This window comes from Saimiri boliviensis, chromosome 14 (assembly GCF_048565385.1).
Source record: "Saimiri boliviensis isolate mSaiBol1 chromosome 14, mSaiBol1.pri, whole genome shotgun sequence".
NCBI lineage: Eukaryota > Metazoa > Chordata > Mammalia > Primates > Cebidae > Saimiri > Saimiri boliviensis.
In genome coordinates, this window is record NC_133462.1 from 20,261,835 (window position 1) to 20,276,338 (window position 14,504).

The 14,504-nt window shown below is 55.0% G+C and overlaps 4 protein-coding genes across 9 annotated transcripts; 2 read left to right on the forward strand and 2 right to left on the reverse strand.

The window, feature by feature from the left end:
• The first annotated feature begins 474 nt into the window (after nt 1–474).
• On the forward strand, nt 475–3,013 carry HSPB6 (heat shock protein family B (small) member 6). Its single transcript, XM_010347944.3, has 3 exons — nt 475–780; nt 1,698–1,820; nt 1,908–3,013. Exons 1-3 carry the CDS (start codon nt 583–585, stop codon nt 2,073–2,075), a joined length of 489 nt encoding a protein of 162 aa, XP_010346246.1. The 5' UTR covers nt 475–582; the 3' UTR covers nt 2,076–3,013.
• A 10-nt stretch (nt 3,014–3,023) lies between these two features.
• LIN37 (lin-37 DREAM MuvB core complex component) lies at nt 3,024–11,663 on the reverse strand. 3 transcript variants are annotated; one of them, XM_003937370.4, is made up of 9 exons: nt 9,599–11,663; nt 5,316–5,391; nt 5,084–5,134; nt 4,735–4,764; nt 4,569–4,654; nt 4,315–4,481; nt 3,422–3,562; nt 3,260–3,333; nt 3,024–3,186 (listed from the first exon to the last, which is right to left on the reverse strand). In XM_003937370.4, the coding sequence occupies exons 1-9, from the start codon at nt 9,630–9,632 to the stop codon at nt 3,105–3,107; spliced, it is 741 nt and encodes a 246-aa protein (XP_003937419.1). In that variant the 5' UTR covers nt 9,633–11,663; the 3' UTR covers nt 3,024–3,104. The 3 variants fall into 3 exon arrangements, with proteins under 3 accessions (XP_003937419.1, XP_010346244.1, XP_074242640.1); XM_010347942.3 differs by having other exon boundaries at nt 5,316–5,634; XM_074386539.1 differs by having other exon boundaries at nt 5,316–6,218.
• Nucleotides 11,664–11,751: 88 nt separating this feature from the next.
• On the reverse strand, nt 11,752–13,634 carry PSENEN (presenilin enhancer, gamma-secretase subunit). 4 transcript variants are annotated; one of them, XM_010347937.3, is made up of 5 exons: nt 13,546–13,628; nt 13,037–13,163; nt 12,744–12,835; nt 12,218–12,322; nt 11,752–12,044 (listed from the first exon to the last, which is right to left on the reverse strand). In XM_010347937.3, the coding sequence occupies exons 3-5, from the start codon at nt 12,802–12,804 to the stop codon at nt 11,905–11,907; spliced, it is 306 nt and encodes a 101-aa protein (XP_010346239.1). In that variant the 5' UTR covers nt 12,805–12,835; nt 13,037–13,163; nt 13,546–13,628; the 3' UTR covers nt 11,752–11,904. The 4 variants fall into 4 exon arrangements, with proteins under 4 accessions (XP_010346239.1, XP_010346238.1, XP_010346237.1 ...); XM_010347936.3 differs by having other exon boundaries at nt 12,744–12,862; XM_010347935.3 differs by having other exon boundaries at nt 12,744–12,899.
• Nucleotides 13,102–14,457, forward strand: U2AF1L4 (U2 small nuclear RNA auxiliary factor 1 like 4). The gene is made up of 4 exons (XM_074385688.1): nt 13,102–13,218; nt 13,330–13,388; nt 13,527–13,614; nt 14,293–14,457. Exons 1-4 carry the CDS (start codon nt 13,102–13,104, stop codon nt 14,455–14,457), a joined length of 429 nt encoding a protein of 142 aa, XP_074241789.1.
• Nucleotides 14,458–14,504: the final 47 nt, after the last annotated feature.

Sequence of the window (14,504 nt, forward strand, 5' to 3'; positions counted from 1 at the left end):
GGCCAGCCTAAACTGTTCATGCTCATGCCCCCTGGCCGCTGCGCACCTGAGGCTGAGTCAGAGGCACAGAATTAGGCCCGGCCTGCCGGGAGACTGGGCCCAAGGCCCGGCTGAGGATGACAGTAGGAGGACCTGTTCTATGTCCTCCTGACATCCTGGCCAGGCTACCGCATTCTCCAGGAATCTGCTCCTGAGACCTCCATCTGCGTCATCCTCAGAGTTGCCAGGAGGGCGGCAGTGGATTAAAGGGACTGGAAACTCTTCCATGGGCCTCTTGGGCCCTGGTCCCCAGTGACAGCGCTGTGCTCCCCACACCGGCAAGCCCCCACCCCCCACCTCAGCCTTAGTTTCCACTCTGGAAATTGGGGAATCTTCATGACACCTTCTTGACAGCCTTGCCAGGCATTCAGCAGGCGCTTAATAAATGGCGAAGTCATTGTTTGGGTTTCTAAATAAGGCTCTCCTAATGGCTGAGTCTGGCCACGGTCCCAGTGTCCCTGGGCAGCCCTCCGAGGGGCCGGCACAGGGCTCACTATAAATCAGCGGCTGCGCACGCAGGGGCACTGCAACGCGAGGAGGAGGATGGAGATCCCGGTGCCTGTGCAGCCGTCTTGGCTGCGCCGCGCCTCGGCCCCACTGCCCGGACTTTCGGCGCCCGGACGCCTCTTTGACCAGCGCTTCGGGGAGGGGCTGCTGGAGGCCGAACTAGCTGCGCTCTGCCCCACCACCCTCGCCCCTTACTACCTGCGCGCACCCAGCGTGGCGCTGCCGGTCGCCCAGGTGCCAGGCCTGGGGAGAAGCGAACTCGAGCAATGCCGGGGGGGTCTGGGTCAGCCTGGGGTGGGGGTGTGTGACAGAATGTTCGTTGGCCTTGGGCAGGGTGGAGAGTCCAGCAGCTCCGAGGGGCTTCCGGAGTTCCTGGGAATCCCAGAGGCCCGCTCACTGCGTTGGGTGGGAGGTCCCGGTCGCTCTTAGGTGTGTGTGTCGCGGGTGGGGTGGGGGCGGTGTCTCATTAGCTCTCCAGGGAGTGAAAGGCTTGGGTCGCTCTAAGGGGAGTTTTGCTGAATCTGAAGGAGGCTGGTGACCCGGGAAATCTGGGTAAAAAGGCCGCCCGAGGGGAAGGAATGTTCCTAGTCATGGGGAAGAGTTGAGAGACTGTATGCGGTGGCTCCATGTCTCCAGAAGAGGGGGGAAAAGCCCTGAGACTTGAGGAAGGGGTCCTGGCCACTCTGAAGTGGGGGAAGGCTACCAGTCGCTGCCGAGGTTTCTTGACCCGAGTGGGAAAGTAGGCAGAGGATTCTGGAGACGGGGGAAGGGGCATCTTGGGGAGTTTGTCGGGGCTGGGGGAGAAAGGACCCGGGGCTCTGAAGAGGGAGCTGGGGAATCAGTGCCCTGGGGTGCATGGTGACTTCGGATTCCCTGACACCGGGGAAGGGCGGAGGTTCCTGACCTTGCAGGGGAAGGGAGCCTCATCACTGCGGGGGAGAGGGCAATCTCAGATATTACAGGAGGAGGGCTAATCCCCGTTATTCGGGGTGAAGAGGTCCTGGGTGATTCCCAGTAGGAGAGCAGATTGCTGAGCTCGGGAGGCCAGAGTGAGCTGCAGCACGGAACCGATGGGGGTGCGGTTTCCCTGGGTGAGTCCCGCGAGCCTGGTATGGCTCGATGACAGTCCCACCCGCTCTCGCTGCGCGCAGGTGCCGACGGACCCCGGACATTTCTCGGTGCTGCTAGACGTGAAGCACTTCTCGCCGGAGGAAATCGCCGTCAAGGTGGTGGGCGAACACGTGGAGGTGCACGCGCGCCACGAAGAGCGCCCGGTGAGCCGCGGCGGGGGCGGGGCTAGAGCGGGCACGCGCGCCGCCGAGCCTGAGGGGCGGGGCCGCTCAAGCCTCCCTCCCCTCCAGGATGAGCACGGATTCGTCTCGCGCGAGTTCCACCGCCGCTACCGCCTGCCGCCTGGCGTGGATCCGGCTGCCGTGACGTCCGCGCTGTCCCCTGAGGGCGTCCTGTCCATCCAGGCCGCACCAGCGTCGGCCCAGGCCCCACTACCACCACCGGCCGCCGCCAAGTAGGGGGCGGGGCCACGGCCGCACCCCGGGAGCCTCCTCAGGCTCCCTCTTTTAAAGCTGACCTGACTCCGCCCAGCCAGATGTCCTGATCGCGCCCAGGACGGTCCTCTCAGCCACTCCTGGATTCTGCCCTGACCTCCGCCCTAGACACTGCCTTGATAACCTAGCCCCTTCCTCTGACACCCTCACTGTCACACCCTCTCTAGCTTTCAGACTTCACACTGACACTTCCCTGGCTTTCAGACCCTACCAGCACTCCCCTAACCCTCAGCCGACAGTCTCAGCCCCACCGACCCACTTTCTTGGCATACAGCCCCACTTAAAACAGCTGCTCTACTTCCTTCTTAGTACAAAGATATCCGGGTACCACATTTCCATCCCTTCCCTACTTTGACGCCAAATTATGGTGTAGATAGCCCTCCCCCAACCCCAGGACAGTCAGGCACAATCCCTCCACACCACAAATGTCCTGGACTGCACAGACCTCCCACTCCAGATCATCCGGGTCTGGTTCTCAAGACCCAATCCTTCCCCTGCAACCAGACAATCCATAACTGGCCCCTCCAGCCCATTTTCTGCCAGCCAGCCTCACCGGGCTCTGGAACTCTTTTCTGACTGCCCCAACTCTTGGACACCTATCCCAGGCCAACCAGAACACCCAACCCCAAATTGTACAGACTCTCCTGCCCCAACCTTCCCAGACTCTGCACGGATGTCCTAGGCCCCTTCCCCAACTCTGACTAGACCCCCCACCCCATCCCTTTGTCTTGATCCCCAAGTCTCCAACACGAAATCTCCTTGGCAACCCACCTCCTACCCTCTTCTTCTCCTTCAAGACCCAACTGAGCACCCCCTCTGATTCCCCACAGCCTTTCTCCCTGCCACCACTCTGTCACTTTCCCAGGCTCACTCTCCCAATAAATTTGCTGGAGCTCTGCCAACTGCTTTGCGTCTGGGCCAGGAAGGATGAACCGGAACAGTCACCAGTGTGGAGTTGGGAGACGTTTACTGGTGTGGGGGGAGCTGGGAACATCACTGTCGCTCATACATCTCCCGTAGGATCTTCATGCTTTCTGAGTAACGAAGCTGGTTCCGATGAGAGGCCTCCTTCCACCTGGGGAGGCAGAGGGAAGACTCAGCAGTTGCAAGAGGCCCTAGGAGGTGCAAGCAGGCTGGGGGACGCTCACCTCTGGCGGATGCGTTTCCAGCGCTGCATGTTGCGATAGATGAGTGTGGAGGGTGAGGGCTCGGGCTCGGAGGGCTGTGTGGACAGAGAGGCCAGGCTGAGTGGTCAGGTCTGAGCCCCACCACATGTGCCCCACAACCTCGAGCCAGCCTGGCGCACTCACCTCGTCATCAGGGGTGCCCTGCATCTCAGGCTGCAGCGGAGATGGGATGCGGGATCTGCAGGCATCTCCGGGTGGCCCAGGCGGTGTGGGGGGCGGCAGCTTGTACACATCACGATTCTTGCTGTTGGTGACCTCTGAACCCTGGGGACACAAGGGCCCCAAGCCAGGCCCAAGAGAGTCAGAGCAGAGGGCTGGGAATCCACATTCATCCCTCCTACCTTTCCCAGCAACAAACAGCATGAGGGGCTCACTAAGTGACTCAGACAGCGGGCATGTCTGAAGGGCAGACATCTCAACCAGCCAGGGGTCAGGTCTGCCTGTCCCAGGGACCCCTGTCTTCTCCTATCCAGCCCAGAGACCCCATCTACACCTGTCAGCCCAGGGAGTCATGTCTGCCTGCCTCAGGGAATCCTGACGAGGGGTCACATCTGTGCCACCTAGGAAGCTCTGTCCACTCTTGACAGTGTGAAGGGTCCTAATATGTCTGTCCTGGGGACCCTTGTCTACCCTCCTGGGCCAGATGGCTTACAGACCCCCATCCATTCCTGCCCAGCCCATCTGCTCCCCAAGGCCTGGTGGCCGCAGGTTGGTACTAAGGACCCCTGTCTAACCCCTCGGCTCTTGGGAACCCCTGACCTTGGAGATTCATATCTAACTACCCAGGGCAACCCTGTTCCCTGTCCCCCAGGCCAGGTGGCTACGTATGTCTTCCCTAGGGACCTCCATCCACACCCCAGGCTAAGGGTGCACATCTGTGTGCCTGGCCTGATCCAGCATTCATGTGAGGGACCTGTGCCCGTCTACCCCACTAGCTTATGGGGAGGATCCTTTGAGCCTATCCACCCATTGCCCTGGCATCAGGCTGCTGGGCTGGGGCCCACCACCCATCCCACCTCCTCATCCTCAGGCAGCGGGGGCAGGGGTGAGCTGGGAGAGCATTCACGCTCGCGCACAGAGGGGCTGTTTCGCATCCAGGCACGGCAGATCGGGTAGAGCGGCGTGTTCTCACTGAACTGGGCCAAGTCCACACTCCGGTCGAACAGCTTGATCACATATGTGTCTGGGAGGGTGGGGAGGGGAGGTGTGTAAGCATCCTTGCACAGTCCCCTGGCTCCTTGCCTACCCTCTAGGGCCATTGTCAACTCACTGGATCGCTGCGGCCCTCCCTCAGCCAGCCCGTCATCCATTTCCCTCCTCTTCTTCCTCCGCTGGTGGGGGAAGCGGGCAGAAGGCCTGCGTAGGGAGGGGGAGTGTCAGGACTGGGGTCGGGGCTGGGAGCCTCTGGTCAGCTGGCTGGGACCCTGTCACCTTACCTTTTGCCAGTGGCTGCAATGGAGCAGTCCCTGTGGGGAAAGAAAGTTGACCCTCAGACAAATGCTTGTGCAAAACCCTGCAGAGGGCACCCTGGGGACACTGGTATCAAACCTGAGATACTCACATTAACCCCACTTGGCCCTTGGGCCTTTTATCCCACCCATACCCATGGGGGTCTAGGTGGCAACCACAAGGGGACCTAAGCTGCTCCTGACGCAGGGTCTTCATACAGGTGAACTGGTCAGGACCAAGATGGAGGAAGCACCGGGCAGAGTGGTCAGGGCTTGGGTAAGGGAAAAAGTTACCAACCACCAACTCTCAGCTCCACATCCAGTCAGAAAAACTCACTTATTGTGGGTGTCTGAGGGGGTTTTCCCAGCTTCCTCATCCAGACGCTCCCTAGAGGCAGAGGAGATCTCTCAGCCTAGGGTTCCAGGGCCCCAGAGAAGGCAGGCACCGAGCGGCCTCTCCATCACGTACCTTCCTCCCCATATCAGCCTCTGGGGTCCCACCCAATCCACCCAGGATCAGAGGGCCTGACCTGCCAGGGTGCCTGGGCCTTGACCCCAAGCTGGCCCACCTGTCCATGTGACTCTTCTCCAGCAGACACTGCAGGACGGCGTCCAGTTGGTTCCGGGCTTTGGCCATCTCCAGCTCTGAAGCAAGAGGGGACCCAGCAGGAGTCAGCTCCTAGGCCCCAGCTAGGTGGGCAGCTGACTGGGCCAGGGAAGGGCATGCGTGTCCTCTGCCCCAGCCAATCTCAGAGCCAGGCCCAGGCAGCCTGAAAGGGTGCAGCAGACAGAGATGGCTGGAGCGATGCCAAGAGCTCTGAGTTCCAGAGCTGTCACGCATAATCACTCTGTGTAGGAGGTAAGGCCAATCACCTTATCTTAGGAGCCCTGGGTTTAAAAAAAATTTGTTTTAGGGCCGGGCACGGTGGCTCATGCCTGTAATCCCAGCACTTTGGGAGGATGAGGTGGGTGAATCACCTTGAGGTCAGCAGTTCGAGAGCAGCCTGCCCAAAATGGAAAAACCCCATCTCTACTAAAAATACAAAATTAGCCGTAATTCCAGGTACTCAGGAGGCTGAGGCGGGAAAACTGGTTGAAGCCAGGAGGCGGAGGTTGTGGTGAGCTGAGATCGCACCATTGCACTCCAGCCTAGGCAATAAGAGCAAAACTCCGTCTCAAAAAAATTTTTTTTAGGCCGGGCGCGGTGGCTCAAGCCTGTAATCCCAGCACTTTGGGAGGCCGAGGCGGGTGGATCACAAGGTCAAGAGATCGAGACCAACGTGGTCAACATGGTGAAACCCCGTCTCTACTAAAAATACAAAAAATTAGCTGGGCATGGTGGCGTGTGCCTGTGATCCCAGCTACTCAGGAGGCTCAGGCAGGAGAATTGCCTGAACCCGGGAGGCGGAGGTTGCGGTGAGCCGAGATCGCGCCATTGCACTCCAGCCTGGGTAACAAGAGAGAAACTCCGTCTAAAAAAAAAAAAAAAAAAAAAAAATTTTGTTTTAATGTAATATAAATTTATTTTTTTATAAATTGCATAGAGATGGAATCTCAGGATGTTGACCAGGCTGGTCTTGAACTCCTGGACTGAAATGAGCTATCTTGGCTTGCCAAAGTGCTGGGATTACAGGTGCAGGCCACCGCACTTGGCCCAGTGGCAAGCTTTAAATAGGCTTATGTATCACACGTAATAACCCACTGAATTCTCACAATAACCCTTAGAGGTAGATTGATTTTTTTTTTTTTCTTGAGGCAGGATCTCATGATGTTGTCCAGACTGGTTTTGAACTCCTGGGCTCAAGTGATCCTCCTGTCTTAGTCTCCCAAGTAGCTGGGACTATAGGCATGTGCCACAGAGCCCGGCTCAGATAGATATGATTTTTATTCCTATTTTATAGCTGATGAAAGTGATGTGGCCGGGCGTGGTGGCTCATGCCTATAATCTCAGCACTTTGGGAGGCGGAGACAGGCAGATCACCTGAGGTCAGGAGTTCAAGACCAGACTGGCCAACATGGTGAAACCTGTCTTTAAAAAAAAAAAACAAAAACTGAGGCACAGAGATGTCAGGCCACTTGCTCAAAGGCACGCAGCAAAGAAATTGCAGAGCTGATGATTTGAACCCAGGCTGGCTGTTTTCAAAGCTGAAGTTATGAGGCAGAGGCTCAACCTGAGTGCAAATCTGGCTGAGGTAGTGGTATAATTTTGTTTAATTAATTAATGTATTTATTTTTTTATAAGACAGAGTCTTGCTCTGTCACCCAGGCTGGAGTGCAGTGGTGTCATCTCGGCTCACTGCAACCTCTGCCTCCCGGATTCAAGCAATTCTCCTGCCTCAGCCTCTTGAGTAGCTGGGATTACAGGCGTGTGCCACCACACCTGGCTAATTTTTGTATTTTTAGTAGAGACGGGGTTTCACCATGTTGATCAGGCTGGTCTCCAACTCCAGACCTTGTGATCCGCCTGCCTCTGATTCCCAAAGTGCTGGGATTACAGGCGTGAGCCACCGTGCCTGGCCAAACAGTGGTATAATTTTAAATCTGAATTAAATCTGAATGAGCTGACATTTAAAAATTGGGAGATTCCACCTAAAACATCCTGTTTGGGTTTTTCTTTCTCCTCTCAGGAAATGAGATCTAGGCCCACCTTCCTGTCCTGTCAGCCTGTGGCTACCTCCCGTCACCACAGAACTGGATATTACGATCTCCTACCTTTGAGGGGTATTTGCTCTGCCCTTCTGACTGCTGGGAACTCTGACTCTAGTGCTCAGAACCTGGAGGGGACACCTGGGAAATTGCCTGGTCAGTCCTGGGGCTTCTTGAGAAGCCCAGGAGACATAGGGATCCAGACGTAACTCAGAGGAGAGACAGCATGAGGGTGGGGAAGGGGGCAGCTGAGATTGCAGCAAAGCCTTGGGTGGATGCAGAGGATAGAGATCACGCCCACAACTCTCCCCAGGCCCAGCTTCTCTCCTGAACCGTCAACCTGGGCCTGAAGCCTCTGTCTGAAGGGTGGCCTCACTGTCCCCCAAGTCCCTCCCTGTGCCTCACCATGGATACCCTTCTCTCTCCCCTACCTCAACCCATCAACCCATGGCCTGTCCACTCGGCCTCCCGAGTGTCTCTCCCACCCACCTCCTCCCTACTCTACCTATCCTGGTCCTGTCCTTTGCTCCCCCTGGGCTCCCTGCCTCAGTTTCCCTTCTGATCCACTCTCCACAGGTGGCCAGGGGAATCTTCCTGAAAAATAACAAACTTGACCCTGATCTTCCCCTGCTTGGAAACTTCCATGACTCCACAGCACCCAGGGGTGGAGTCTGCACTTCTCAGACTGGTACTCACAGGTGTACACCTTCCCTCACCATCATCTGTAGTCAGACTCCCTTCATTTTTCTTTCGTTCCTTTTTTTTTTTTTTTTTTTTTTTGAGACAGGGTCTCACTCTGTTACCCAGGCTGGAGTGCAATGGTGTGATCTTAGCTCACTGGGGGAGTGCAATGGTGTGATCTCAGTTCATTACAACCTGTACCTCCCCGGCTCCAGCGATCCTCCTGCCTCAGCCTCCTGAGTAGATGAGACTACAGGCTCATGCCACCACACCTGGCAATTTTTTCCTTTTTGCTCTTTTTTAAAAATTCACGTTGAAATCCTATTTTCTGCATTTTTTTTTTTTTTTTTTTTTTTTGAGACGGAGTTTCGCTCTTGTTGCCCAGGCTGGAGTGCAATGGCGCGATCTCGGCTCACCGCAACCTCCGCCTCCTGGGTTCAGGCAATTCTCCTGCCTCAGCCTCCTGAGTAGCTGGGATTACAGGCACGTGCCACCATGCCCAGCTAATTTTTTGCACCTTTAGTAGAGACGGGGTTTCACCGTGTTGACCAGGATGGTCTCGATCTCTCAACCTCGTGATCCACCCGCCTCGGCCTCCCAAAGTGCTGGGATTACAGGCTTGAGCCACCGCGCCCGGCCTTTTCTGCATTTTTAAAATAGAGATAGCATTTCAACATGTTGGCCAGGCTGGTCTCAAACTCCTAACCTCAAGTGATCTGTAGGCCCTAGGCTCCCAAAGTGATGGGATTACAGGCACGAGCCATCGCACCCGGCCTCCCACTTCGTTTTGATAACACTTTTGCTCTCTTGACATCTTACATCATTTTACTATTATATTTCTGTCTAAATTCTGCACCCCTCCCACTGCTCTCACCATGCCAGGCCTGGGATCCCGTCAGCTCTGGCCCAACTCAAAATGACCTCTTTCTGAGCTTCAGTTTCCCCATCGACCACAATTCCTACTTCCTAGGATTACTGGAATATAGTGACTGTGAGGATTAACAGTGCCTATACTTCAGGCGCACAGCAAGATGTGTGACTCTGACCACTGCTGGAAATGGAGAAACTGAGGGGGAGCCAAGAAAAGCGGACTTTTCGGCCGGGCGCCGGGGCTCACGCCTGTAATCCCAACACTTTGGGAGGCTTAGACGGGACGATTGCTTGAGGCCAGTGTTCGAGACCAGCCTGGGCAACATGGCGATCCTCCATCTCTACTTAAATATTTTAAAATGTTAAATAAAAAAGAGGAAAGAAAAGAGCCCTTCTTAGAGTTACTGGCTCAGGATTCCCCAGGTCTTACCACGCACCGTACTGCCTGAGCCACCATCATTCAATCTCAAGGCGACTTCAAGCACAGACCCAGCAGGGGTGAGGGTGGCAGCCAACGCTCGCCGCCTGATACAGCGATTGTCAGGTGGCTGCAGGAAGAAGTCGCGCTGTCCCATTTCCGCGATACTCCCTTCTACGGGACCCCCACACTGTCAACCCGATGCTCCTAACAGGCCCCCGACGTCGGGGTCCTCACCTGATTTCTCCACTTTCACCTTCACGGGGAACATGGTTTGGGTCCAGGATCTGGCTAGCTGGGTCAGACGAGCCCCAAAGAGCCTAGGATCACAAATCAAGGCGGGAGGCGTGGGGAGACAGTTCAAAAATTAGCTTCACGACTCACGGGTCCTGCGCCTTCGGTCGTGTACAGCTTGTATCGTGGCCTCCTCCCTTCTGTGGGCGGGCAGTATCTCTTTTTTATTAGTTAATGCAGCCGTCAGTCTCGCATCCTGACCAATTAAGAGCTTCCTCCGTAGGCCACCAGCTTTAGATCCCACCTTCCTGGGGCTTTGCTGCCGGAAACAAACCATGGACCGCCCAGCTTCCTGGGAGGTGTAGTTTCAGCTTCCTGGGAGGTGTAAGTTTCAGCTCCCGAGACTCACCTTGAGTAACAGCGCCTGCGCCGCGCGGGGCACGGTGGGAAAGAAAGAATTAAGGCATCGCGAGGCTTCCTGGGATTTTTGTAGTGTTAGAAGACTTGAGCACCACCAATTTAGTTCTTTACCGGATTTAACCAACCGTTGGGGTCTCTCCATTCCTGAGAGGAAGACTAATGTAAAATAATGTTGGGTTCCCTCTCACTGAGCACTCGCTAGGTGCCAGGTAACTGCTAATCTCTTTGCAGGTACAACTTCATTCATTTTGCAAATATTTGTGTGCCGGGCACTCTTCTAGGCATTGGAGACACCTCGAGGAACAGAACAGACAAAAATCCTTGCCCTAATGGAGCTTATCTTTTAAAGGATGGAAGAGAAACAGTAAACAAATAAAACATTTAAAGTGAAATGTAATAGGAGAAAGAATAGTTTGGGCGGGGCACACTGGCTCACGCCTGTAAATCCCAGCACTTTGGGAGGCCGAGGCGGGCAGACCACCTGCAACCAGGAGTTCGAGATCAGCCTGGCCAACATGGTGAAACCCCGTCTCTACAAAAAATGCAAAAATTAGCCGGGCGTAGTGGCACGCGCCTGTAATCCCAGCTACCCAGGAGGCTGAGGCAAAAGAATTGCTTGAACCCGAGAGGTGAAGGTTGCCGTGAGCCAAGATCGCGCCTCTGCACTCCAGTCTAGGCGACAGCAAGACTCCATCTCGAAAAACAAACAAAAAAAACCAAACAACCCCCTCACCGCCCCCTCCTCCATACACACAAAACAGCATAGCCTGAAAGGGATGTAACAATATCAAGGTGATTGTTGAATTTTAAATTAGATGGATGGCCAAGTAGCCGGGCATGGTGGCGCATGCCTGTAATGCCAGCTACTTGGGAGGCTGAGGCAGGAGGATCACTTGAACCAAAGAGGTGGAGGCTCCAGCCTGGGCAACACAGTGAGACTCCATCTCAAACAAACAAACAAACAAACAAAGATGGATGGCCAAGGAAGGATTCCATGAAAAAGCTCTCGACTACTTTTATTTTTGCAGACAACATTTCCTTCAGAAAATAGGAAACTTCCATTTATCAAGTCTTGGCCCAGATAAATCCTAGGAGGCAGGATTCCTGATCTACACTTCTGATAAGAATACTGAAGCCCACAGTAGGAAAGTTATGCTTTTGAATTCACCACCACCAGTACAGGATAACAACCTCTAGAAATGGAAACACTAAACTAGGCATGAGGGCTCAAGCCTGTAATCCCAGCATTTTGGGAGGTCGAGGCGGGTGGATCACCTGGGGTCAGGAGTTTGAGACCAGTCTGACTAACATGGTGAAACCCCATCTCTACTAAAAATACAAAAAATTAGCTGGACGTGGTGGCGTGCATCTGTAATCCCAGCTATTCGCCCGGCTGAGGCAGGAGAATCACTTGAACCTGGGAGGCGGAGGTTGCAGTGAGCCAAGACTGTGCCATTGCACTCCAGCCTGGCTAACAGACACCCATCTCCCAAAAAAAAAAAAAAAAGAAAGAAAAAAAAGAAATGGAAGCACTATTTCTTTCTTACTTCCTCATCTAATAGTTTCCTGAGCAGGAAAGTTCCTGGTTCAGAAGATTATGAACAGTATGCACTGGAAAAAATGTACATCATGTCTAAATACTAAGCCTGGCAAAAAGAAAGCACTCAACAGATGTTTTTAAATATTAATAAGCAATTTATGCCTCAACCTCTAAAAGAGCCCAGGAAGTCAGTATGGAAAGTTAGGGTCCTTTATTGGGGGATGTCAGCAGAGAACACAGGAGATGAAAACGTCTTAGGGGTTTGAGAAGAGGGTCCCAGGACAGGCTCCTCTGGTCTAATAAGCCTGTTGTGGGAGAATGAGCAGGGCCCCAGCCTGTGCAGAAGTTGTCAGGGTGTGCCTAGGGGTATGGTGAAGGAGAGGTAGTCCCCAAGGGCACCCCAGCGAGGCCGGTAGATCTGGAAGATGGTGATCCAGGAGGTGAGCACTATCACCCAGAAGAGGAAGCCCACAGCTGAGCGCCAGACATCTGTCATGGGAAACAGAAGTGGGAAGGGTTTGCCTCCCAGCTGCTCTCCAGACTTCCCTAGATCAGCCTTCCCTTCTCACCCAGAGCCCCAGAATTCTTTGGGAGGCCAAGGTGGGCCTCCCCTTCCCCCTCTCCCCAGCCACTGGTCTCCCTCCTCTGTGTTCTAGACTCACAGCCTTTGATTTGGCTCTGTTCTGTGTAGGCCGGGACAAGGAAGGCCTCTCGGAAAAACCAGAAGATGTTGACCAACCAGAGAAAAGGCAGGAAAGCAAATCCACCTAGGGAAAAAGAAAACAAAACCAAAAACCTCACAAGGCAATGAGGATCTTCTGCAATTCCCACTTAGAAGATCTATTTGGAAGAAACTCTCTCACACCCAAGTTCAATGGAGATTTCTGCTGTCAGGGATTCAGGAATCGGCCCCTCCTTGGGATCCAGGAATCTGATTCCTCAATCACCTCGTTCGCAGGACCCAAGAGTCCAGGCCCTCAATTCCCCTCCTCTCTTGGGATCCAGAAATTGAGGCCCAAGCTTCCTCGTTCCTCAGGACCCCGGCCCTCCCCACTCAAACCCAGGAGTAGGCGTTCGCAGGTGCTTCATCTCTTAGATTCATGAATCCAGGCCCCAAGGCCCTTTTCCCCTCGAGTGCTCTAGTCCAGTCCCCTCTCTTCTCCTGGGACTCTAGCGATCTGCCCTTACCCAAGTAGTACTTCCGGCACAGGTTCAACTTCTCCTCATTAGACACTCGCTCCAGGTTCATAGTTGCGCTGGGGCCGGGTCGTCCCAAGGGTCTGCGGGGCAAGACCCAAGCCTTGACCCTAAGTAATAGATGCAAGGATCACGAACAACCACACCCTATTACGACAAATCAGAGATAAATGTAAAGGTGGGTTTGCGCAAGCAGGGCATCCTCGCCCCGACTAGCAAGCTGGCTGGGTGAAAGAGCTCTTTCTTTTTATTTACTAGGGTGGGCTAAACGACCCCCAACTCACCAGGAGAGCTCACTTCCTCCGGCTGGGATGCCTTAGCCACTTTCAGTTATGGACGTTTGCGCAAGATGCCCCAGGTTTCCCTGGAGATTGTAGTCTTCTTTGGGCGAGGCTATACTGCACGCAAGCGCTGTTGGGAGAACTCCTGCCGGGGAGTCTGCGGGGAGGGCGCGCACCTCCCACGCGCAAGCGCCCTGGGGCGTTTCCCAGCGCTTGGTAAGCTCCTGGAGGGGGCAACGAACTACACTTCCCAGCGCTCATAGGGAACGGAAGTGACGTAGCGCAGCCAGAGCTAGAGGGCTCGGGTAAAAATAGCTGAATATTTAGCTTCGATATTCGGGACTGAGAAGGACAAGTGAGAACGGGGCTGGGAGTGGACTCTCGAGGGGTCGGGATCGGGGCCTGCCGGGGCACTGGGGTCCTGGATGAGGAAGGTGTTTCTGGGGTGTCCGACCTCCCCGGCCCTTTGTGTACCTCTTTGCACTTCTTCCAGGGTTAATTGCTCTTTTTACCTTAAGATCGGGGCCTGCCGGCACGGGGACCGATGCTCCCGGCTTCACAACAAGCCGACTTTCAGCCAGGTGAGAGCCGGTGGTGAGCCCCGGTGGTTAACGCCTCCCGGCCTTTACCCTTCTGGGGCAGTCGTCGCTAGATCCCGCCTATTCCGGGTTCCTGAGGCCCTTCCCACCCCCGCACCGCCCGGCTTTCTTCTCATTGGCCCTTTTTGCAGTCTCCTCCCCCCAGCCTTAATACCTGTCTCCCGGGAACTTGGCCGCGCCCCCTTAGGTACAGTCTACACACCTTAGCTGTTCGTCCTTGCCAGTCCCCTCCATCCTGTTTCTGTTCCTAGGGTAAAGGATCGCCGATGCACTCATGATGCTTAGGCTCCTTCTGGGGTGCAAGGTTCCACCCCCAACCTTCATGCCTCACTCTGTTTGCATGCAGCCCTGGCCTCTGATCTCAGGCCCCGCCCTTTTTAAATTCTGTGCAGACCATAGTGCTGCTCAACCTGTATCGGAATCCACAGAACACAGCCCAAAATGCAGACGGATCACACTGTGAGTAAGGGACCAGGCCTTCGGGCTAGGTGGGCAGCCCCCAGCAAGCTAGGCCCTGATTCCACCCTGCCCCCTCCCCCAGGTCATGTGAGCGACGTGGAGCTGCAGCAGCACTATGATAGCTTCTTCGAAGTGAGGGTTGGCAGGGGTAGGTTGGGTTTCTTGTGGGAGCTCAGCTGAGTTCCTCTCCGTCTTCCACAGGAGGTGTTCACGGAACTGCAGGAGAAGTATGGGGAGATCGAAGAGATGAATGTGTACGACAACCTTAGGAACCACCTCGTGGGCAACATCTATGTCAAGGTGCTTGCTGTCCCCGGCTTAGGGCCCAGAGGTGGAGGGATTTCAATGCCTGATGGTCGCCACTGAAGCCTCTCAGCTTGAAGTTCATCACTAAATCCGGTCCAGCCCCAGAG

Excerpts from the sequence above, each read along its gene's own strand:
- HSPB6 (XM_010347944.3), top strand. The coding sequence starts at position 583 with ATGGAGATCCCGGTGCCTGTGCAGCCGTCTTGGCTGCGCCGCGCCTCG. Across the intron at positions 781-1,697 it reads TGGCGCTGCCGGTCGCCCAG|GTGCCGACGGACCCCGGACA; the intron begins GTGCCAGGCCTG and ends CGCTGCGCGCAG. Across the intron at positions 1,821-1,907 it reads CGCGCCACGAAGAGCGCCCG|GATGAGCACGGATTCGTCTC; the intron begins GTGAGCCGCGGC and ends CCTCCCCTCCAG.
- PSENEN (XM_074386540.1), bottom strand. The coding sequence starts at position 12,804 with ATGAACCTGGAGCGAGTGTCTAATGAGGAGAAGTTGAACCTGTGCCGG. Across the intron at positions 12,323-12,743 it reads GTGCCGGAAGTACTACTTGG|GTGGATTTGCTTTCCTGCCT; the intron begins GTAAGGGCAGAT and ends CTTTTTCCCTAG. Across the intron at positions 12,045-12,217 it reads ACAGAGCCAAATCAAAGGCT|ATGTCTGGCGCTCAGCTGTG; the intron begins GTGAGTCTAGAA and ends TTCCCATGACAG.
- U2AF1L4 (XM_074385688.1), top strand. The coding sequence starts at position 13,102 with ATGCCCCAGGTTTCCCTGGAGATTGTAGTCTTCTTTGGGCGAGGCTAT. Across the intron at positions 13,389-13,526 it reads TTCGGGACTGAGAAGGACAA|GGTTAATTGCTCTTTTTACC; the intron begins GTGAGAACGGGG and ends CACTTCTTCCAG. Across the intron at positions 13,615-14,292 it reads ACAAGCCGACTTTCAGCCAG|GAGGTGTTCACGGAACTGCA; the intron begins GTGAGAGCCGGT and ends CGTCTTCCACAG.
- LIN37 (XM_003937370.4), bottom strand. The coding sequence starts at position 9,632 with ATGTTCCCCGTGAAGGTGAAAGTGGAGAAATCAG. Across the intron at positions 5,135-5,315 it reads GAGAAGAGTCACATGGACAG|GGAGCGTCTGGATGAGGAAG; the intron begins GTGGGCCAGCTT and ends CTCTGCCTCTAG. Across the intron at positions 4,765-5,083 it reads CCCTCAGACACCCACAATAA|GGACTGCTCCATTGCAGCCA; the intron begins GTGAGTTTTTCT and ends CTTTCCCCACAG.